This window comes from Bos taurus, chromosome 7 (assembly GCF_002263795.3).
Source record: "Bos taurus isolate L1 Dominette 01449 registration number 42190680 breed Hereford chromosome 7, ARS-UCD2.0, whole genome shotgun sequence".
NCBI classification, from domain to species: domain Eukaryota; kingdom Metazoa; phylum Chordata; class Mammalia; order Artiodactyla; family Bovidae; genus Bos; species Bos taurus.
In genome coordinates, this window is record NC_037334.1 from 15,628,397 (window position 1) to 15,650,309 (window position 21,913).

The 21,913-nt window shown below is 55.0% G+C and overlaps 1 protein-coding gene across 6 annotated transcripts in view; it reads right to left on the reverse strand.

Annotated features, from left to right (window-relative positions):
* Positions 1-364: 364 nt before the first annotated feature.
* Positions 365-21,913, reverse strand: part of DOCK6 (dedicator of cytokinesis 6) — a 47,510-nt gene continuing 25,961 nt past the window's right edge. Inside the window, exons 23-50 of one of the 6 annotated variants that reach the window (XM_024994002.2) lie at positions 21,607-21,711; positions 19,318-19,410; positions 18,987-19,082; positions 18,170-18,310; positions 14,788-14,901; positions 14,492-14,662; positions 14,019-14,158; positions 13,759-13,928; positions 11,506-11,666; positions 11,054-11,236; positions 10,275-10,401; positions 9,891-9,975; positions 9,643-9,739; positions 9,373-9,507; positions 8,955-9,107; positions 8,334-8,492; positions 8,120-8,220; positions 7,037-7,229; positions 6,806-6,949; positions 5,336-5,467; positions 5,232-5,246; positions 3,591-3,716; positions 3,403-3,492; positions 2,613-2,849; positions 2,105-2,248; positions 1,903-2,009; positions 1,087-1,248; positions 367-608 (exon numbers count right to left, since the gene is read on the reverse strand). In XM_024994002.2, coding sequence (XP_024849770.1) covers positions 566-608; positions 1,087-1,248; positions 1,903-2,009; positions 2,105-2,248; positions 2,613-2,849; positions 3,403-3,492; positions 3,591-3,716; positions 5,232-5,246; positions 5,336-5,467; positions 6,806-6,949; positions 7,037-7,229; positions 8,120-8,220; positions 8,334-8,492; positions 8,955-9,107; positions 9,373-9,507; positions 9,643-9,739; positions 9,891-9,975; positions 10,275-10,401; positions 11,054-11,236; positions 11,506-11,666; positions 13,759-13,928; positions 14,019-14,158; positions 14,492-14,662; positions 14,788-14,901; positions 18,170-18,310; positions 18,987-19,082; positions 19,318-19,410; positions 21,607-21,711 — 3,624 coding nt within the window. In that variant the 3' untranslated portion in view covers positions 367-565. The other 5 variants (XM_024994004.2, XM_024994003.2, NM_001192166.2 and 2 more) reach the window with 5 other exon arrangements.

Below are 21,913 nucleotides of genomic sequence, written 5' to 3' on the forward strand. Positions count from 1 at the left end.
TAAACCGGGATAAGAATGCTGCCTGCCTGACAGTGGTGTTGAGATGATTCTGTAACCATGAAGCAGGCTGTCCCTCGTGCAGCCAGGCCCATAGATGGGACAGTGTCTTTCTGGGTGGCAATTATACAGATCTGGGCTCTGGGCAAGGGCTTAACAAATGTCACCATTATTCCCCATGAACACACATGACATTGTCATTTGTGTGTTGCCTTCCCCACTAGAATGTCAGCTCTACAAGGGCAGGACTTTGCATGGGTCGTCACTGCTGTCTGTTGCACCCAACTAGTTCTCAGTGTCCATCATCAACAATTAGGTGGAGTATGCATGCACCTGGGACCCAGCCCCCAGGGACCACACCACACAGGCTGTTTACAAAAACCATTTTAAATTAGAAAAGACAAGAAGCATCAGTGCACACAGAGGAGAACAGAGGAAGAGGGCCCAGCCCCGTGCACGATGTGGTCGCCTCACAGCCAAGTGGGCAGTGAGAGAGACTGTCAGGAAGGCACAGGTAGCTGAGGCCAGGGTCCTGGTTCCTCTGGGAGTGGCTCCAGGCCCTGTGGGCTCAAAGGTCAGTCTTCCGGAAACTTGCTCTGTTCAAGGAGTTCCTGGGGGAGGGAGGAATAAAGTAGATCAACACGGCCACATGGTCCCCAACTCCATAATGCTCTCCAGCCATCACCTCCTCCTCTTCCTCCCACTCCTTTCCTTCCCCTCCTCCTCCTCCCCCTCCTAAGATCCTTCTATGGTCATCCTGGCTCCTTTAACATTGGTTCTGATCCAGCCGTGGAACTGGAGATTCCTTCATAGAATCCACCACTGGAGATATGAATCATACCCATTTGACAGATGTGGAAACTGAGGCTCAGAAAAATGAAGTCACATGCCTGAGAAATAACCTAGCCAGGATCAGAAATGGTGGCTCAGAGTTTGAATATTATGTACATGTGCAAGTGTTCACATGCATGTGCAAAGCCCTGAGCACCCGTGTTGACAGGCACACGTATGGTAGCCCCCACACTCTGCTGGGCTTTGCCTGCCCCACCTCACCCTCTCTAGGGTGGGCGGGGGACTTGGGTTAGGCACCTGAGGCCGGCTGTGTTTGGTGCCAGCAGCTGGGGCAGGCGCTGGGTGAGCAAAGGCTGCAGAGCCTCCCGCAGGCGGGAATAGTTGCGCTCCAATTCCCGATGGTACTCCTTCTGGTCCGGCCCAATCAGGGCTTTGTTCTTCCTCAGCGCATCCTCACACCTGAGGATCAGATGGCTCAGTGGTAAAGAATCTGCCTGCCAATGCAGGAGACCTGGGTTCGATCCCTGGACTGGGAAGATTCCACGTGCTGTGGAGCAACTAAGCCCAGGCGCCACAGCTACTGAAGTCCACACGCTGTAGAGCGGCACACCGCGATGACTGAGTCCACGTGCTGCTACTAATGAAGCCAGTGGGCCCTGAAGCCTATGCTCCACAATGAGAAGCCCACACACCACAAGAGTAACCCTCACTTGCCACAACTAGAAAGCCTGCATGCAGCAATGAAGACTCAGTGCAACCAAAAGAAAAATTAAAAAATGAGAGGTGAGGAGGCCATGAACTTGGGTCAAGCATGCACAGTAATAATGGGGGTCTGATAAGTGGATATATTGCTGTTCAGTCACTCAGTCGTGTCTGACTCTCTGCAACCCCATGGACTGCAGCATGCCAAGCTTCCCTATCCTTCACTATCTCCTGGAGCTTGCTCAAACTCATGTCCACTGAGTCATTGATGGTGGACATGACTTAATGGAAATCAGAGAGGCCATAAAGGGGGGTCAGGGTGATAGACTGGCTGTACTGGGGAGTCAGGTAGGCAGAATCATAATGGGGGGTGGTTAGAGGGGCCCTGTCTGGGGATGGGGTCAGGCCTACTTTTTGCAGAAGTCTTTGAAACAGAGCCGCAGCTTGTTGTGATGCCTAAAGAGCTTGGGGTCTTCTGGGATCTCAGCCAGAAACACCTGGGCTACCTCCAGAGGTCCCTGTGGGGTGACAGGGGCTCATGAGGCCATCTGCACACCACCACCCCCTGCCCCCAGTGGGGCTTTGGGCAGCCTGCTTCCCCTGCCAGCCGTGCCTGGTTCACAGTGGGCCCCACAGAGCCCTGCAGCACCATCTGCAGCATCTTGGCATCAGGAGGGTCCTGCTCAGTGGCGAAGGCCAGCTCCCGAGTCTTCTTTTGCATGTCCTCGATGGCCACCTCCACCGGGGTCAGCACCGTCTGTGGGGTAAGGATGGGCATGTGCCGCTGGCTGGGGCCTGGAGATGCCTTGACCCAAACCAGCCCACGGCAGCTTGGATCTTGGCTGGGGGTTCATAGGGGTCCAAGAAGCTGTGTAAGGAACTGGGTCTGGGGGCTCCTGCCTGCCTGGGTCTGGCAGGGTGAGGGTCAAGGTTCAGCTGCTTTTGGTGTGCTGCTGCTAACTCTTGCCTGGTTCTAGTCCAGACTTGGGTCAGCAAGGTCTGGAGGGAGGGGTTTAAGTCTGCCGACTAGGGCCTGGAGGTTGGAATTTGGGGGTCCCCCGCCTCCCTTGGTCTAGGGTCTCTTCACCTCCCCACTCCCTGGGCCGTCCCTGACCACCCACCTCCTCCCGGTGGCAAACACGGATTCGGGTCTTGATGTAGGGGAAGGCGTGGGCTGTGCTCAGCAATGTCTTGCGCTTATGCTGCTCCGGCAGTTCGCCGTGAGCACGCCCGTCCGGCGTGAAGGGTGTGCAAAACAGGAAGGTTCGCAGCCCATAGTTGCGGTCGAAGTAGGTCACCCGGTCCTTGAGCTCATAGGTGTCAAAGTGTGGCTCCACGTATGTGATCTGGATGTAGGCCTGGGGCGTGGGGCCCAGGGGTAAAGGTTTCAGCCCCATTACACACAGGTGGGGCTTGCCGGCCTCCCGCAGGGGCCCCATCCCTGTAGAACGGGGGTTGAGCCTCACTGGGTCTGTGGGCTTTGGGTTTCAGGGATTTGGGTTCTCAGGTCTCCCTATGTCTCATCTGGGGCTTTTCTGGTGGCTCAGACAGTAAAGAATCTGCCTGCAATGCAGGAGACCAAGGCTCAATCCCTGGGTTGGGAAGATCCCCTGGAGAAGGAAATGGCTACCCACTCCAGTATTCTTGCCTGGAGAATCCCATGGACAGAGGAGCTTGGTGGGCTACAGTCCATGGAGTTGCAAAGAGTCAGACATGACTGGGCGACTAACACTTTCACATCTCATCCGGATGTATGGGAATCCCTAAGGAATAGGATTTTGGGGTTCCTGAGAGAGACAAGCTTTGGAGTTTTCCTAGAGAAATAGGATTTGAGGGGCCATAGGATGTGGTACATAGAGTCTCTGAATATAGGATTTGGGGGACCCTGGGGGGATGGTTGGAAGCCCTCACCTTCTGCGGGTCCAGCTTGGTCTTGTCCACAGGGTTAGAATCTTTGATGATCTCGACTACATCCTCCCCGAACCTCTCCGTGTAGAACTCCTGGGGACACGGGGCTGACTCAGGGCCACACGGCTGCAGCCCTCACCCAGCCCCAGGGCGGCCCAGTGCCTTGTCCACCCCCCACTGCCAGGACGTGCCTCCAGCCGGTGTGAAATCTCAGCCAGCTTCGTGATGGATGGCTCCTTGTATACGAACTCCTGTTCATCCAGGTCACCAAAGCGGGTGCCGTAGAAGCCCACACGGAAATATGTTCCAAACACGCGCTGGGGCTGTGGGAGAGCTGCTATTGACCGGGAGGCCCTTACCCTAGAGACACGTGTCCTCCAGCCCCATGTGCAGAAGACAGGGGGATGGGTGGAGGACTGGGGGAACCCCAAGAACATCACATCACAGGCAGAGATGTGGACCTGGCCGACTGTCCACTGCCCACACCCTCACTCTTTCTCCCCAGCTTATCTGCTGCCCCCTCAATCTTTATTCTCATTGAACACAAACCCTAAGTTTCTGATTCTCCCTCTCGCCCCATGCACTTCTTCAGAGAATACGCAATGAGGAACAGAGCTCTATTGCTCACAACTCACTTCTCAATGTCTGTGGGGCTGGGTATATAGTCATTGTTTAGTTGCTAAGTCATGTCCGACTCCCGGCAACCCCATAGACTGCAGCCCGCCAAGCTTCTCTGTCTATGAGATTTCCCAAGCAAGAATACTGGAGTGGGTTGACATCTCCTTCTCCAGGGGATCTTCCCAACCCAGAGACTGAACTCCTGTCTCCTGCCTTGGCAGGCAGATTCTTTAACACTGTGCCACCTGGGAGCCCCGGGTATACAGTAGGTGCTCAATAAATGCACACATGGCTGAAGGAAGTCATGGTTGTCTCTTGCTCTGGGACAGAGGCTCTGGTTCCCTTGTTCCAGGGCATCCCCTCCCCTCCCTGATCTAAGTTTGGAAAGAGGGACTCCCCCTCCTCCCACCCTAGGTAGATGACCCACCACCAGGAAGGACAGGGGTGGCTCATGTTCACTCACCAAAGCGGATCCAGGTAGGGTGGGGTGGGCACCAGGAGAGGGAGGTGGGAGCCAGGGGCAGAGAGACAAAGTCATTGCAGAGGTCAGAGGTCAGAACCCCCAACCCCCAGCGTCCTAGTTATACAGCCTGATGACAATCATTCTATGGGTAGGGAGATCCGGGGAGGGAGGAGACCCGCCTGCCCTGCCCGGCCCCCACCCAGCCCTCCCGCCTTGGCTCTGGGTTCCTGCCATCTTTGGCCAGAAAATTCTCCCCAAACTAGGAGATGCCTAAAAATAGACCCAAGTAGGGGAGAGGCAGAGAGGGGGAACATGAAATGGCAAACGAGCAGAGATCCTGGGGGAAGTTGAGGAGACAGGGAGACATAAGAGACCCAGAGACACACACAGAGTGAGCTAGCAAGGAGACAGACAGGGAGAGATGGATGGGAAGAGACCAAGAGATAGAGACAAAAAGAAACAGAGACAGAGGGCGGGAGCAGGAGGCCCCCCTTTCAGGCAGTGACCAAGCTGGCCCTGCCCAAGGGAGGGGTGTCACTGGAGAGCTCCCAGCTGGGTGAGTCACAAGCTGCCCTGGAGATCTGGGGCAGGGAGGGGGACCTGGGGGGAAGTAGTGGGGGTGCGTCATTGGTCATCGCCCACTGAGCCCCTGTGGCTGGGCAGCCGTGCTCCGCCAGCGCCCCCTGGTGGTCCCCGACCACTGCTGACCAGTTGTCATGGGGGTCCCAGAGACAGGTAGGTGGCCACTCACCTCCCAGCCGGAACTCTGTGGTGGGAGAGAGAAGGGGCAAAGTCAGCTGGGGATGGCAGGAGTCGACGGGCTGGGGCTGGGGCTGGAGGGCTTCCTGGGCCCACCTGGTGCATGATCTTGGTGAAGGCCTCCTGCAGTTTGCCATGCACGGCAGCTAGCTTCTTGTAGTCACGGTGGGCTTCCAGGATGGGAATGAGGGTCTTGTAGACCTCGTTCACGGCCTCGTAGAGCCCGCCCTGGGGATGGGGGTGTGGGGATATGTCAGGGTTTCCAGCACCTACCCTGGTCTTCTCTCCTGCTTGGACCAACCACACTCCTACCCATTCCCCCAGGGTGCCATCTTCTATCACCTTCCAGGAAGCCCACCCTGACTGCATCTGCCCCAGATCGGGTACCAGCCTTTCCACTCAGCCCTTACAGACATCCTCTGTGGTCTCCACCATCCTACTGCGGACCAGGTGCTGTGTACATCTATGCTTTATCCATGTTCCTTCATTGGTAGGAGGAGTCATTTTCTTTTTCCCCATCCCTCAGACAGGAAACTGAACCTGAGACAGGAGGGGCTCCCCAGGACCAGTACCTGGATGTAAGCCCTTCTGGCATGATGCCTAAGGCCTCCACACACGCCTGCTGGCGCATGGTAATAGGCACTCCTGAGTGCCAGCCAGGGCCAACATCAAGCTTGGCACACAACAGGTGTCCCGAGCTATTTGCTGACTGTCTGAGGTCTGTGTCCACCATCGGGCTTATTCCCAAGGCCTTTGTCTCTGAGACTCCAGCAAAGTAATAATAAACACAACATCAAAAAAACCTCGAGGGGCTTCCTTGGTGGCTCAGTAGTAAAGAATCCACCTGCCAATGCAGGAGACATGGGTTCGATTCCTGATCCAGAAAGATCTCACATGATGCAGAGTAACTAAGCCCGCGCACCACAACTATTGAGCCTGTGCTTGGGAAGCCCGTGCACTACAACTAGAGAAGCCGTCACAATAAGCCCGTGTATCACGACTAGAGAATAACCCGTGCAGCAGTGAAGACCCAGAACAAGCAAAAAATAAATACAAACAAATACATAAAATTTAAAAAAAAAAGGAAAAAAGAAAGTTCAATGCAAAGAACTGAAACAGGATGGTAAACATAGGTGGTCACTGACTTTGGGTGCTGTATATGAGGGGTGGTGGGGACACAACTTTCTTTTATGTGTTCTTGAAATTTTTCATAACAGAAAAGAATTTTAGGGACTTCCCCAGTGGTCCAGTGGTTATGACTCCACGCTCTCACTGCAGAGGACCTGGGTTCAATCCCTGGTCAGGGAACTAAGATCCCCAAAGCCTCCAGGTGCGGCCAAAATTAATCTTTTTTAAATGGTCACTGAACATACTCAAGCCTCACCCATACACCAAGAGTTTTAAGGGGAGAAAGGCAGGAAAGTGGCTTCAGAGGGACCCAAATCCTCCTCCCCAACCAATCTCCCACCCAGAAAGTGTCCTCGCAGCAGCTCCATCTGGAATCTTCAGGAGCGGGTACGGGGCCCAAGAGCGGAAGTCGCCGCTGCCCCAGGCCCTGGGCCTCACCATGGTGAAGTAGACGGCCGCCTGCTCCAGCAGCCCCACCAGCCCCATCTCTGTGAAGTGCTTCCCAGAACAGAAGCCCTCCTCGTCGGGTGAGAGGATGTCGTCGGAGATGGCGGACTCCTCCAGCACGTTGGATGAGATATTCTGGGGTGGGAGGTGGGCTCAGAGCCTGGTCTCTTCCCCACACGGGCCACACCCCCGCCCGCCACGACCCCTACCCCTTCCACTCACCTGGAAGGAAACGCAGCCCACAGGCAGGTGGCGGCTGTCCTCCAACAGCGCGAGGTACTCGGCCACCAGCGCGGCCGCGTGCACCATGCACTGCGCGGCCTCCGCGTGGTTGCCCAGCTCCGCGTGCTTCCCCGCCATGTTCTGCAGCCACGTCAGCCGCAGGTCTGGGGAGCCCTGGTAGCCCCGGGCAATCCTAGAGCCCAGGTGAGGACGATGGGAGGTGGGAGGAGAGTGGAGACTCACCTCGCCCCTCACTGCTCGCCCCTCCCTTGTCCATCCCCTTCTCCTTTTACCCCAGCCATCTGCCCCAGACGACCTCCCCACCTGAACCTTCATTCACCTCTCCCTCCCTGCACCTGTCTCACCTGTCCATCCCCTTACCTGTCTTCTCCCTTATACTCATCTTTCTTCTCAGCAGTCCTCCTTGTCTCCCACTGACCAGCCAGTCTCCTCACCTGTACCCCGTTCACCTGTCTCACCTGTCTCCCCATTGCCCTGCCCATCACTGCCTCCCTTCCTCTATTCACCTATCTCCTAACTTGTTCCACTCCACACCTGTCCATCCCTGCACAAGTGTCGCTCCCTCACTTGTCCTGCTCGTCAGTTTACTCCACCTGGATCCTGAACCATGCCACCTGTCTGCCTGGGGCCCTCCCTTCTGTATGCCCCCTCCCTTCCCTGTCTGCATTACCTGGGCCCCCATCTCCGACTCCCCAGGTTCTTACTAAATACTCCTCCAAAGCACTTTGCTCTCTTGATCTGTCAGCCCTTCATGGGTTGGCGCCTCACCTGCCTCTCCCACCTGTCTACCTCACCTGTCCTGGCTCTGCTTTGTCACCCTGATCTGTATGTTCCTCTGGTGCCCTTTTCTTTTGCTCATTTACCTGCCCGTACCTTACTTGTGCCCTCACCTGTCGTCTTCCCTCTCCCTTGGTCCTCATCTGTCTGCTCTCCTGGGCCCTCATCACTTGTCCATCCTTACTTGTCTCTCTTATTACCTGTACGCTCACCTGCCACCCCCCACCACCTCCTCGCCCCTCGCCTGTCTGTGAATGGCTGACGGTCCCGACCGGCCCTCCTCACCTGTACATGAGGTCAATAAGCATCTCCGGGTCTTCCTGATGCTCCTTCATCTTCACCGTGTCAGTCAGGATCATGTGCAGGTTGAACATCAGGTCCTGGACCTGGAGTAGGGGAAGGGCCGGGAGTGATGTGGCCAAAGTGACGGGGTCAGGGGTCAAGCAGGGTGGGGCAACAACCCTGGTTGTGGAAGGTGGGGCCGGGGCCCGGGGATCACCTGCTCAGCAAAGGTGCTGTCCCGCAGCCCCACGTCCTCCTCGGCATAGGTGAGGATGGTCTTGAGTGAACGGCGCAGGTGCTCTTCACTGAAGTTCTGTGCTGTTCCCACCAGGGACGACAGCGACATCGTCACTTGCATCTTCACACGGGCGAAATTCTGGGTGGGCCAGGAGGAAGAGCACGCCTGCCTGTGGGCCTTCTCAGCCTGCTGACCTCACCCCTCTCCCCTTCTGCCTCGCGTCTGTTTGATCCAGACCCCTGCTCAGGACTGCCCTGGTAGTCTAAGGGTTAAGAATCTGCCTGCCCTGCAGGGGACATGGGTTCGATCCCTGGTCTGGGAAGACTCCACATTCCACGGGGTAAGCCTGTGCACCGCAACTACAGAACCCACATGCTGCAACCACTAAAGCCCACAGGCCCTGAGCCTGCACGCTGCAGTAAGAGAAGCCACCGCAACGAGAAGCCTGTGCACCACAACTAGAGAAAGTCCGCGGGCAGGAATATAGCCCAACCTGGCGAAAATGAATAAATACAACTTATTAAAAACATGAGTAAAGAACCCTAATCAATGGCCCTCCCTGGAGCCCTGTGTAGGCCATGCCCCCCGGTCCCCGCTTACGTTGCCAATCTCGAAGTTCTGGCGCATGAGGAGGTAGAGGGAGGCGCTGGCATGGGTGCGGATGGTGCTGATGCGGCTGCCGCAGTGGCGCAGGAGCCTCAAGCAGAGGTCGGCACACAGCTCCGTGTCCTCCTCAAATAGCAGCTCTGGGAACTGGCCCCCGCCCCCAAGGTGAAACAGACACCAGTGAGTTCTCCCTGTTCTGACTCAGAAGGTTCCCCATGGGGACTTGGGCAGAAGCACAGGGCTCTTCTGCCTTCTCTGGCCAAACCAGCAGGCTTTGGCGTCTGAGCCAGTTTAAGCCCTTGCTGTGTGACTCCAGGTAACCGACTGCCACTCTGATCCTCAATTCCTCTGCAAACTGTGGTTAAGGGGTGTGTCTGGGCACTCAGCAGGCATGGCTGTCAGAGATACTCACCTTGGATACCAGAGCCCGCTGTGTGGCTAGGCCGTGCTGCAGGAAGAGGGCACTCTGGGCGCTGCCCAGGCTGTATAACACGACCTTCAGTACCGCACCTAGGATGCTCTCCCGGGCCTCTGACAGCATCACCGTCTGGCAGGCCAGAAATCCAGCTCTTAGAGACTGGGGTGGTTATGGAGTCAGGGAGGGAGAGGGATTCTGAAAGTCCAAGATCACAAGGCCCGTTGGTGGGGTCCGAGGTCATGGAGATGCTGGATCAAGCCATACCTGCACGATGATCTCCAGTGTATCCAGGACCACCAGGCTTGCCTCGGTTGCCAGGTTCCCGTCCACCAAGGCCTCGTGTTCCATTTCATCCTTGGTCCTAGACGGGAGGGGAGGGGCTGGGGAGGGCCTCTCCTGGCCAGACCTCCCCCCCCCGCCGACAGCTGGGCGCTGTCCCTTTATCTGCCCTGGGGGCGCAGTTCTCTGGAACTTGATCTAACCCCTGTGAACTATGTCCCGCCTACACCCACTTGTCCACACGGTCCGAGGTTTGTCTCCAGTGTGTGACGCTCTTCCGCCAGCGAACGTTCTCCTGGTTCCCAAATGGGCTCCTCTCTGAGACACACAGGTGGGTGTTCACACATGTGCAAAAACATAAGGACACACGTGACCATGATAAGATACACAAGTGGGATCCCTGTGAGGTCACTGGATGATGTGGACGCCTCGGAGTGGACACGGTTAGACATCAACAGAGAACACAGAAGCCCATGTGCCACGTGTACAGAGATAATGTGTGGACTTCTGGGAAAAGTGAGCCAGACAGGTGGGAACGGCTCCCGTCTCGGGGACCCTTGTACAAAGTGTGGGAGGCACTGAGTGGGGACATGTGTGGGGGTACACCTTCCTCTCACCACGGCTCCGTCGCACCATCTCCTGTCGGGCTCCAATGGTGCCCAAAATAGCTTCCTCCAGTCGGGCCTTCATGTCCAGTGATTTCTTGAATGTGAGGCTGTTGATGCGTTCAAAGGCCTTCTTCCCCTGAGACGGCAGAGAACAGGTTCAAGGTTGACTCTGTCCTTTTCTATGCGCTAATGTGGTCTGCTTTTTCTGGCCCTATCCCTCCAGGAACCTGTGCTCGCAAACACGGTCCTCCCCTTTACAGCAAGCTCTAAGCTCTCAGCACCTCCCGGATTCTGTTCATGAAGGAAATTTCCGCCTTTTGCTTTGGTTCAGCACGTGCTCATGTGCTCAGTTGCTAAGTCATGTCTGACTCTTTGCAACCCTTTGGACTGTAGCCCACCAGGCTCCTCTGTCCATGGGATTCTCCAGGCAAGAATACTGGAGTGGATTGCCATTTCCTCTTCTAGGGGATCTTCCCAACCCAGGGATCGAACCCACATCTCCTGCGTCTCCTGCATTGGTAGGTAGGTTCTTTACCACTGAGCCAGCAGGGGAACTGAGAAAGGTACATGGACTCTTATTATTCCTTGATTTCTATCAGGAACTTCTCTCAGAGGTAAAACTGTAGGAGCAGTTGGCTGGTAACTTACAGCACTGAAACAGTCTATCCCTTCCCCCCAGCAACTGGTGCAGTCCATCCCTTCACACCCAGCCCATGTCACTCCAGGCCCCCCCGCCATGTGTCCTCAACCTGCCCCCTATGCCCCAGTCCCCTGCCCGACCTTCGAACCTTGTACTCGAAGGCAGCCAGGCAGAGGTACAGCAAGTCCAAGACACGACCCAGCTGAGGGAGCGTCAGGTCCGCAGCCCAGCGCTGCAGCAGGGCCGGCTCAGCGTTCTTCAGGACCCATAGCACACACACCAGCAAGGTCCGACTGGACTCAGCAGAGAGGGCATAGCCTGAGCGAGCAGCCTGGGGCCGGAGAGTGGACAGGGGGATCAGAAGGAAGAGAGTTGACCTTCGTTTTCTCCACAGTAAAGTGAGAACTGGCCAATTGGTACTTTATTACGTAACTTCTATTACTGGGTTATCGGGCACATGATGTCCAAAATACAACAAAAAATCACAAGACATGTGAAGAGGTAGGGAGATATGATTGATAAGGGAGAAAAGACATTAGACACAGGCACAAAGATGATCGGATGTTAGCTGGTGTCTCTGGGGACAAGGCCAGTACTCACCGTCACTGGGCCCTGGGAGATACTGGCCCGGGAGCCAGGGGCCAGGGGGCCACCCGCAATGGCCATGGCCACTGAGGGGTTGATGGTGCCTCCCACGTCCCCTTCACCTTCTGTGTCTGAGTCGAGCAGAGAGGCCAGTCTTGAGCGCTGACCTGGGCCCTCTGGGACAAGAGAACCAAGAGCACTCGGTTAGTTCTGTCTCTTTCTCAAATTTCAGCTCAGAGGTCACCTCCTCAAGGAAGCCTTCCCTGATACCACCCCCTCAGACCAGGGTGTGGTCTCTAGTTATTGACTCCCAGAGCTCACTTATTATATTTGCAATTAGATACAGTCATCATACAACTAAGATCCACAAAGGCCTGGACTATATCTATCTGATCTGGCCACGCTATGCTCAACGCTTAGAACATGGCCTGGTGCACAGGAGCAGTCATTGCAAAGATGATGATGACAATGGTAACAACCATAATAATAACTGCTGCTGTCATTATTATAGCATCAGCTGACACAGACGTGGCATTTCTTACGTATCAGGTGGTGTTCTAAACACTCTAAAAATATTAACTATTATTCTTCAACACAACCCTATGAGGTAAGTACTTGTATCATCCTTACTTTATGGAAGAAGGGACTGAGGTAAAGACAGGTTAAATTACCTGCTTGGGATCACAAAATAGGTAAATGGTAAAGTTAGAATTTTAACCTAAACAGTCTGGTTCCAAAATCTATGATCTTAAAAGATTATCCTGTCCACTCGCCCCCAAAACAGTATCATCAGAGAGAGTTGCTACCAACAAATACAGACTAGGTCTCAGCCTAGAGATTCTTGAGATACAAGGTCAACCTCAAGCTCCAGCCCAGTTTAACATGGATTTCTGACTGGATTGAGGTGATCAGCCCCTTTTCCTATCTGCCTAAGAGAAGGAAAGATGAACCCTCACTGGGAAAAGAGGACATTGCCTCAGTCCTGACGGCCCTTTTACACACAATGTCCAAAATACAAGAAAAAAATCAGAAGATGTGAAGAGGCAGGAAAATGTGATTGACAGGGGAGAAAAGACAACAGGAGCAGGCACGGCACAGAGATGATCAAATACTGAAGTGAGCAAACAAGGACACTGAAATAAAAAGTAGAGGATTTTCCTGGTGGTTCAGTGGCTAAGACTTTGCAATCCCAATGCAGGGGGTCTGGGTTCAATCCCTGGTCAAGGAACTACATCCCACATGCGGCAACTAAGAGTTCACGTGCTTCAACTACAGACCTCAAATGCCGTAACTAAGACCCGGTGCAACCAAGTAAATAAATATATTTTTAAAGATAAAATGTAGAAGAGATGCACAAACAAGGGTAAATAGATGGAGAATATCAACAGAGAGCCGAAATCTACAACAAAAAACATCAAATATTACAAGTGAAAAATAAAACATCTGGAATTCAGAACTCAACAGAGGGCATTAACAGAAGACCAGCCATAGCAGAAGACAGAGGTCGTGAGCTCACACACAGGGGAAAAGTTTCCTAACTCATGCACAACAGAGCAAACAGAATGAAAAGCGGAACAGAGCACAGCAGACACGTGTAACAGGATCATAAAGGTCTGACATACGTGTCATTGGCGTCCAAGGAGGAGAGAAGAGAGAAAACGAGGCGGAAAAAAAAACAAATCAAAAGATAACAACTGAGAGTTTCCCCGAAATGACAAAGGGCATCAACCCCCCAATTCTAAGTCTGTGCATTTCAACCACAGTGCACACTTGTTCATCGATGGTGCTGGTCAGTGTGCAAATTAATGAACACAAGGCTCCAACTGCCCTCTCACCCTGATGGTCCCCACCTCTCCCTGCTCCCACCTCTTTCTAACAGATAATTCATCTCCCGTTTATCGTGCACTGACAGTATTCCAGTCCTACACCTCCCCAGATTTTCACAAAATCCTAGGAGTAGTTGGTACTACCCCTGTCCCCACGTTACAGTTGAGAAACTTGAGGCTCAGCAAGGTTAATGGCTTTCTTGAGGCCCTGTGGCAGGACTTAAAGCCACTTCTCTGATGCTAACACTCAGGTTTTTTGCTCCTTGCCCACCTTTTCTGACCTTGAGGCTTTCCTGGGGCCTTGTGGCAGAACTTAAACCTGCTCCTCTGAACTTAACACCCATGTTTTAACTCCTTGCCCACATTTCCTGACCTGAGCCTTGTGGAATCAATCAGGTCCCCAGATGGTGGAACCCACCCCATCCCACCCTGCCCTGCTGACCAGCAAAGTCATGCAGCCGTGGCAGCGTGTCCCGGGCGAGTGACAGCAGTGGCAGGTATAGCTCGGCCACCCGGGCCTTCACGGTGGCCTCAGCATAGCGGGGGTCGGCGTCATGGCCGCAGAGCAGGCTGTGGACAGCACAGATGGCCTTCTTGTGCAGCAGGGACGCCCTGTAAAGTAGTGAGGTGCTCAGGATGGAGTGTGCGTGGATCCTGCACCCTACCCCCCACCCTGAGGGACCACACAGGGCCTGCACTCACCCCTCGGCCTCAGGTTCCATGGCTAAGGCCAGTTCCGTCAGCAGGAGCCCGGCTAGGAAATGCTGCTGCCGGAAAGGCCCGCTCAGCTCGAACATGCTGATCACCTTGGGGTCTGGGGCCTGGCTGGAGAAGGTGGAGCTCTGGAGAGGTTGGGGGACAAAACAGGGGATGAGGGAGTCAAGGGTCAGAGGGGAGAGGTCGGGGTTAACTCATCTGTGAGATGACAGGGGGTTGAGTCCAAAATCAGAGATCTTAGAAATGGCAGATGGAATGCCAGTCTGGGAGTTAGAAGTAAGAAATCAGAAGCTGGTCCTCCCGGGAAGTTGCTGAGAATGCAGGGTCAGAGGTGAAGGGTCAGCGAGAAGGGGTCAATCCCTTGAGCAGTGGCCTATGTGTGAGATGGACAGAGATGAGGGCTGGAAGGCAAGAGGTCGATGGGGCAAGAAGAGGCGGCAGAAGTGAGGCCAGCCCACCTGGGAGGCAGTGGAGGACACAGAGGGTGAGGGCGAGGCCGGGGGCGACAGAGGGCAGCAGGGGAGGTTGAGGGTCACGTAGTGCTCATGGCTGCACAGGATGCGCGTGAAGTCCATGCGCAGCGTCAGCAGCACTGCCGGGTTGGGGGCCGACTGCAGCCGCGTGGCCACCTGCAGGGGAGGGGTTGGCAGGAGACATTACATGGTTCTGCCCACCCCCCACCCACGTCCCCCAGAGGACTGCCAGCCCCCCCACGTTCCTGCAGGTGCGCCGTGCCCGCCACGCCCACTCCTACCTGCTTGTAGTGAGCCCGGACCAGGCTGAAGACGAAGCCGCGGTCCACCAGGGACAGCAGGTCGCTGAGGAAGAAGGCCAGGCTGGCGTTGAGGCGCTCGGCCAGCTCCATGTCCTGGGGGCACAGGGCCTGTCAGCCTACGCCCACTCGCCCCATGGAGCCTCAGTCCCTGCCCTGGGCCTGGCTCTCGCCAAGGCCACCAGTGACCTCCAGGAGCCGGGTCACTGCCGCAAAGCCTTGGGCCTCCTTGACACGCCCTTGTCTCAGCTCCAGACTCCTGGCCTTCCTGGTTGTCCTCCTCTCCGACTAGCTCTTCCCTTCCCCCTCAGGTAGGTGTCTACTCTCCATCCAGCTCTGTTGAGGGCACTCTTTTTTCTTATCTCACCAGATTTTATTTATTTTTATAAGTATTTATTTATTTGGCTGTGCTAGGTCTTCGTTGCAGCATGTGAGATCTAGTTCCCTGGCCAGGGATCAAACCCCGGGCTCCCTGCATGGGGAGCACCGAGTCTTAGCCACTGGACCACCAGGGAAGTCCCTTCTCTCACCAGATTTCAGTAAGACAACGCAGATGGCAGAGACTGGCTGCTAACCTCCCCTGCCCCCATATCCTCTCTTAGGTACCGGGACCCTTTCTCAGAGTTCAGAGCTGGGTAGGGACTACATTTCCCAGCCTTCCTTGCAGCTGAGAAAAATCACGTGACCATATTCTGGCCAATGGAATTTGAGAAAAGTGATGTGGCAGGTCCTCCCGTTCCCACCACCTGATGTGGTGGGTACTATGATGAACTGAGATGGCCAGGCCCACAATGTGGAGCTCCCTGCAACCCACTTATGCTCAGGAATAAACTCTGGTCACATTTAAACCGCTTGTGATGATATTCAAGCAAATTAACTTTTACCCTAACTGATAAAAGTATTCCAGATAGTTCTACATGTTTCAAAGACACCTAACAGGATGCTATTTCAAAAGAAGCCTGGGGACTTCCTTGGTGGTCCAGTGGTTAAGCATCTGCCTATCAATGCAGAGGACACAAATTCAATCCCTGGAGTGGGAAGATCCCACGCACTTTGGAGCAACTAAGCCTATACTCTACAACTATTGAGCCTGTGCTCACAACAAGAGTTGTTCATTCAGTAAGTCATATCTGACTCTTTGTGATCTGATGTATTGCAGCATGTCAGGCTCCTGTCCTTCACTATCTCCGGGAGTTTGCTCAAATTCATGTCCAGTGAGTCAATGATGCTATCTAACCATCTCATCCTCTGCTGCCCTCTTCTCCTTTTGCCTTCAATTTTTCCCAGCATCAGATTCTTTTCCAATGAGTTGGCTCTTAGCATCAGGTGGCCAAAACAAGAGAAGCCACCACAACGAGAAGCCTGAGCACTGCAACTGGAGCGTAGCCCCCTGCTTGCTGCAACTAGAGAAAACTCGTTTACCGCAATGAAGACCCATCACAGCCAAAAACAAATTAATTAAGTTAAAAAAAAAAAAAAAGAGGGAAGCCTGAAGGATGAGAAAAAAGGAACAGTAAGTGCAAAGGCCCTGGAGCAGGAAGTGCCCGGCAAGGAGGGACAGCAAGGAGGCTGCTACGGCCTCAAGGCCCAGCTGCCCTCCTGTTCTGTGAGTTACCCTATGGCCTCAGAAGTTAGCCTCAGGGGTTCTCAGGTCCTGTGACCCAGAGACAAAATACAAAACCCGCCTGAGCTCCAAGTCCACAGGAGGGCAGAGACAGGGTCTGCCTGGTGCACTGAGCCTGATATAGTTGGATGCTCCATAAATGTCCAGTGAAGGAATGACCGCTGGGACCCGTCACCGATGCCTCCCCAGTGGCTGTGACGAAGCTGCTTCTCAAGGGTGCTGTTGTTCCCTGTAGCCTTCTTGAAGGGGGGTTTCCTCGTAATCTGGAATTTAGCTCTTAGGGAGACTTTGGTGCAACCAGGTCAAGGCCTTTGAGATCAGCCCAAAGGTCATGGGGAATTGCACAAGAGCCAGCTTGGGCTGGACTGGCATCTCAAACATCTGGAAAATTCCCATCAAATACAGAAGTCCCCTTTCTCTTTGGAAATCAGACATTCTAGACTTCCCTGGTGGCCGAGTGGTTATGAATTCACCTGCCAATGCAGGAGACACGGGTTTGATCCTTGTTCCGAGAGGATTCCCACATGCTTCGGAGCAACTAAGCCCATGTGCCACAACTACTGAACCTGTGCTCTAGAGCCTCGGAGACACAACTACGGAGCCCACGTGCCGCCACCACTGAAGCCCGCACGCCCTGGAGCCTGTGCTCCAGAACAGCGAGAAGCCGGCACACGGTGACTAGAGGGCAGACCCCACTCTCACAACTAAAGCAATGTGTGAGCCTTTCTTTACCAGCACAGCCCAAAATAAATACATTAATTAAATAAAGCTATACCAAAAACCAAAAGAAATAAACAAAATCATAAAAAAAATCAAACATTCTGGCCACAGCCAGTGGGCACATACCCTCTGGTCCACCAGGAGCCCTACTCTCCCGACTGAAGCTGGTGGTGAGGGTTCAAATCTCCATTCTGCCCCTTCCCAGTCATGTGATATCAGGTTATTAGTCATTCTCTGCCTCAGTTTCTCCATTGGTAAAATGGAGAAAACAATAACACTAAGTTCATGAAGCTGTTGGGAGAGTTTAATGATGGGATCCATCTAAAGTATTTAGGTACACAGCAAGTGCTCAACAAACACACAAGTATTATCATTATTGTCTGCACAGCTCCTGTGAGCACTAGAATCAGTGGTTCAGCGTCTGGTTGTCAAGGTTGTCTAATTGTCAAGGTTTCAAATATCAATGTCCGTTTATTGAGTACTTACTGTATACTGGCACTGTGCAAGGGCTAATGGATCTGCCCTACCAGCTCCCTGCCCTCCCCAACTCTCATTCCCGTCCTTGGTTAACTCCACTGCAGCCTGAAGCGTAGGCTCAGGCTCACTGCTTTCTAACAGAGGCAGGTCCTGCCCCAGGGCCTTTGCAACTGCTGTTCCCGCTGCCTAGAACATTCTTTCCTTGGATATCACACAGACTGCTCCTTTACCTCCTTCAAATCTCTCCCTAACAGCTCCATGAAGGCAAGGAACTGGGTCTGCTTTGGTCACCACTGTCTGTCTCTAGTTTCCAGCCTAGGGCTATAAAGCACACAGTAGGTGCTTTAAGAAACAGATGTTGAGTGAACAGACCCATCCAGTGAATGGGATTTGTGGTCTTGCAGCCAGGAAGCACCGGGCAGATTGGCACCCCACCTGGCAGATTGGCACCCCACCTGGCAGATTGGCACCCCACCGGGCTGGCTCCATGTCTTCCCTCAGCACCCCTGACCCCCCACACCATGGAGACCCCACACCCCTCACCTTGTGGACACGGGTGATAACCTCCAGGCCTACAGAGCCCACCAGGGCTGCGATGTCGTCCAGGAAGCGTCCAGGGAAGCGAAGTTTGCGGGGTGTGTCCAGCTTCTGACCCAGGAGCAGATGCAGCGTCATGCTTTTCACCTGGGGGCCGAACGAGAGGACAGGGGGTGGAGGTGGAGGTGGCTTGCCAGAAGGGGGTGGAACTTGGGGGACTGTGAGTGATGGCTTGAGGTGGGTTAAAGGTGGGCATAAGGGATCCTAGAACCTGACCGTGTGGGTGGGGCCCGAGAATGGTGGGCGGGGCCCGAGAAGGCCATGGGTGGGGCCTAAGTGAGGGCTAGCTAGAGGGGTAGGAGGCTGAGAGAGAGCATGTGTAGGGCTAGAACTGGTCTCCAGTGGTCAAAGTTGGGTGGTAGGAATGAGGGTGGGGCTTCAAGGCCCACCAGATTGAGGTGGGGGCAGTTATTGTCAGCAGGAATAGTTCAAGGCACCTCTTGAGGAGTCTGGGGGCATGTTCAGGTCTGATCTCAATAGTTTCCTTCTGTCTCTTGGGGATGAGGTGGGTCTCCTTGTTAGGTAGTTTCTCAATGGTGTCACAGGAAAAGTGGGGGGAGAATCCTTCACACAGGGGAGGGGGTTTCAAGTAAGTTTCAGGGGCTCTTCAGGGAGAGATTCCCTTAGGCATCTCTTATCTCCATGTGGGGGGTCTCTTGGGGCCATTTCTCAGGGGGCTTAGATGAAATCTCAGGGGGTTTCTCTCCCTTAAGAGAGTCTCTCCAGGGGCCCTTGCTCTCGGGCAGGGAACAGGGAGTCTCACCATGAGCTGGAAGAAGAACCAGGCGTGCTGCAGGACGGCTTCGCGCACAGCACTGCCGCTGACCACCCACTGCAGGGCCAGCTCCTCATGCAGCAGCTGGGGGCAGGGTCACGGGTCACGGAGTGCAGAGGCACCCACGCTGTACCCCCAGCGTGACAGGGGAGGATGCAGCTGGATGGCTCGGGGTTAGCGCAATGGGAGGCCATGCAGCAGGAGAGGGGCCAGAAGGAGTCAGTGTGCCCTCTTCCTGGCTCTCCAGACCCCACTGGGCTTGGGGGGTCAAGGGAGCTCTGGACCCCAAAGTGGAGTCACCCACCCCGTCTCCGACTACCTTCTGCATAGTGGGTCTCGGCTGGGTGGTGGGCAGGGATGAGGAGGAGCTCTCGAGGCAGGAAGAGGTTCGGCTAGAGCTGCGGTCGATGGCCTATGATGGAATGGCGAGGGGATGGGATGGTGGGGGGTGGGGGGCGGTTAGTGTGGGTACAGACGGTATGGATGGAGGAGAGACGGTCGGCGGCATGGATGGAGGGGAGGTGTGCCCATGTGGACGGACAGTGGGGGCGTGGATGGAACGAGCAGTGTTAATAAATAAAGACAGCAGTGTGTGGATTCAGATGGAGAAGGCATGAAAGTGATGGAAAAGGTGAGAATAAGCAAGACACGGTAAGGAGGCGACAAGCAGAGTGAAGGGGACAGGTGAGGATGTGGACGGGAGCCCGTCGGAGGTGAGCACGGATGGAGCAGGACCGGGCAGACAAAAGTAAGAAAAGTGGTCGGGGGTGGGGCGTGTAGGTGGAGAGAATGAAATCAACATAGATGGAGACGATAACGTGGTCAGAGCAGGGAGCGCAAGTGGGGTTGAGGGTGGAGGGTGAGTGAGTCCGTGAGTTCACCGATGGACAGGGCAACAAGGAGAAGTGAGAGCGTAGACAGGGGCGCAGAGTACAGACAAAGGGGATTAAAGGGGAGAATGGAGGAGGAGAAAGAAGGAAAAGATAGATAAGGACAGAGGAGGTGAAGTGGTGAGAGGCAGCAGGAGCAGCCGAGAGCTCCAGGTTCCAGGCTTGGCCCCACTCCAGCCTTACTTGGGGCCTCGCCAGGCCTCAGCATCCCCATCTGTGAAATGGGCATTGAGTGCTCAAGCTCCACTCTCCCTGCCTCCTTGGCTGGTCAGAAGGTGAGGCCACTGACAGGGAGAGGAGATGCCCAATGGTGGAACTGGCCCAGCCCTGGAAACTGCCCAGGCCCTTGCCTCAAGCATGAGGGGGCCCCCACAGCTCCCACAGTCCCAGCCACACACCCTGGGCTCCCCGGCCTGCATCAGATGGGCCACCCACTGCCAAGGCCTGCCAAGGCCAGCCTCACTGCCGCCTCCCCCCTCCTCCTCCTGAGGTCCGGAATGCCTGCCCTCTTGACACCTTGTCACCTGCAGTGTGCCCTTCCAAGCCCAGCTGACACCCCAGAGAACTGAGGGCACTGTGGGGAGGCCTGTTAAAAATGTCAGGGGGGTACTTGAAAGGCCCATGAAGCCAGACTCTCAGAAATCTTAGAAGCCTGCCCAGAGTTCCCCTGCTCAAGCTGTGAACAGTCCCCTGGTTGCCATGCTGTGCAGGTTGCCTAGGTGACAGGCACAAAGCTGGAACACGTGGCCTGGGGCCAAGTGTGCAGGGAATCTAGCCTTGGGTGCCCAGGGGCCTCTGAGCTTGCTCCCAACCTCTGCAGAGCCTTTCCCTCCACCTGGAACACCCACTCGTCCCTGGCTGGCTCTATCTCACTCTTTAGGTCACCTTCTAGGAGAGAGACTCTTCAGACCGCCCTGTCTCGGTTCACTTCCTTGCAGGCGTTTTCGCCTCCTCCACTTACATAGTCATGCGTTTGTTTGATGGGCATCAATCTCCCCGACTAGCCAGCAGCTCAAGGATGAGGCTGGCCCGAGGATCTGTCTCCCCAACAAAGTCCTACCTGCGATGCCCTAACTCGTTCCCAGGCTTGGGGTCGCTGCACTGAGCAGCGAGTCTTCACTACTTCTGAAAATTCAAAGCCTGGAGTGCAGAGCGAGCCCCTAACAGAACCAGGACTCATCCCAGGACTATCTGATGGCAAAGCCCCTCCCCACACCCAGGGTCCTGGGAAGGGGTCCCTCTGCCTGAAATGGGGTGAGGGAGCCAAGGTTCAGTTCTGCCCTCTGGGCATCATTCAGGTTGCTGTGTCAAGGGGACAGCTGAATCTCCTGAACAGAGTGGATTAAGGGGGGAGAGAGGCCATGCAGGAAGTGAGGTTAGAGTGGCTGGGTCATTTGCATGCTATTGCATACTGCTCCTCCCTTTCTGTCACTGCACATCAATTGCATGCTATTTGGATACTACTCTGTCCCTTCTGTCTCTGCCTGAGGCTGTGGTCTGTGTGGCAGCAAAAGGCTGGTGAAGATGCCCCTGTGTTGCCTACAACATCCACAACATCCATGCCACAGCCCCAAACGAAGGCAGGAGGTGGGGGGGGGGGTCTGCTGCCTCCTCCAGGCAGCCCCCCTAGGTTAGTTGGCAGCAGCCAGGAAGGTGGGAGGAGCCCATGCTGAGGTGGGGTGATGCACGTGCAGGGGCACGTCAGGTAGGGAGGGCACCTGTCTGGGGTCGGCCCCGCAATAAGGGGGGGCCCGTCGCAGCACAGCCTTGCTGCCTCCTGGAGCATAAGCAGCATTCACCCAAGAGTGTGAGCGGTCGATACCCTGGAGATACACGGGTAAATGGGAGTGACTGTGGGCAGAGGGCAGGGAAACCAGCAACAAACACGGAGTGTGCTCACTGCCCTGGGCCACACATGTGCCCACGTGGACACCCACATGTGACCCTGCAATACACGTGTGCAAAACACGCACAAGGTATGTGTGTATATGCCTCCCACATATGTCTGTGCATGGAATACACGAG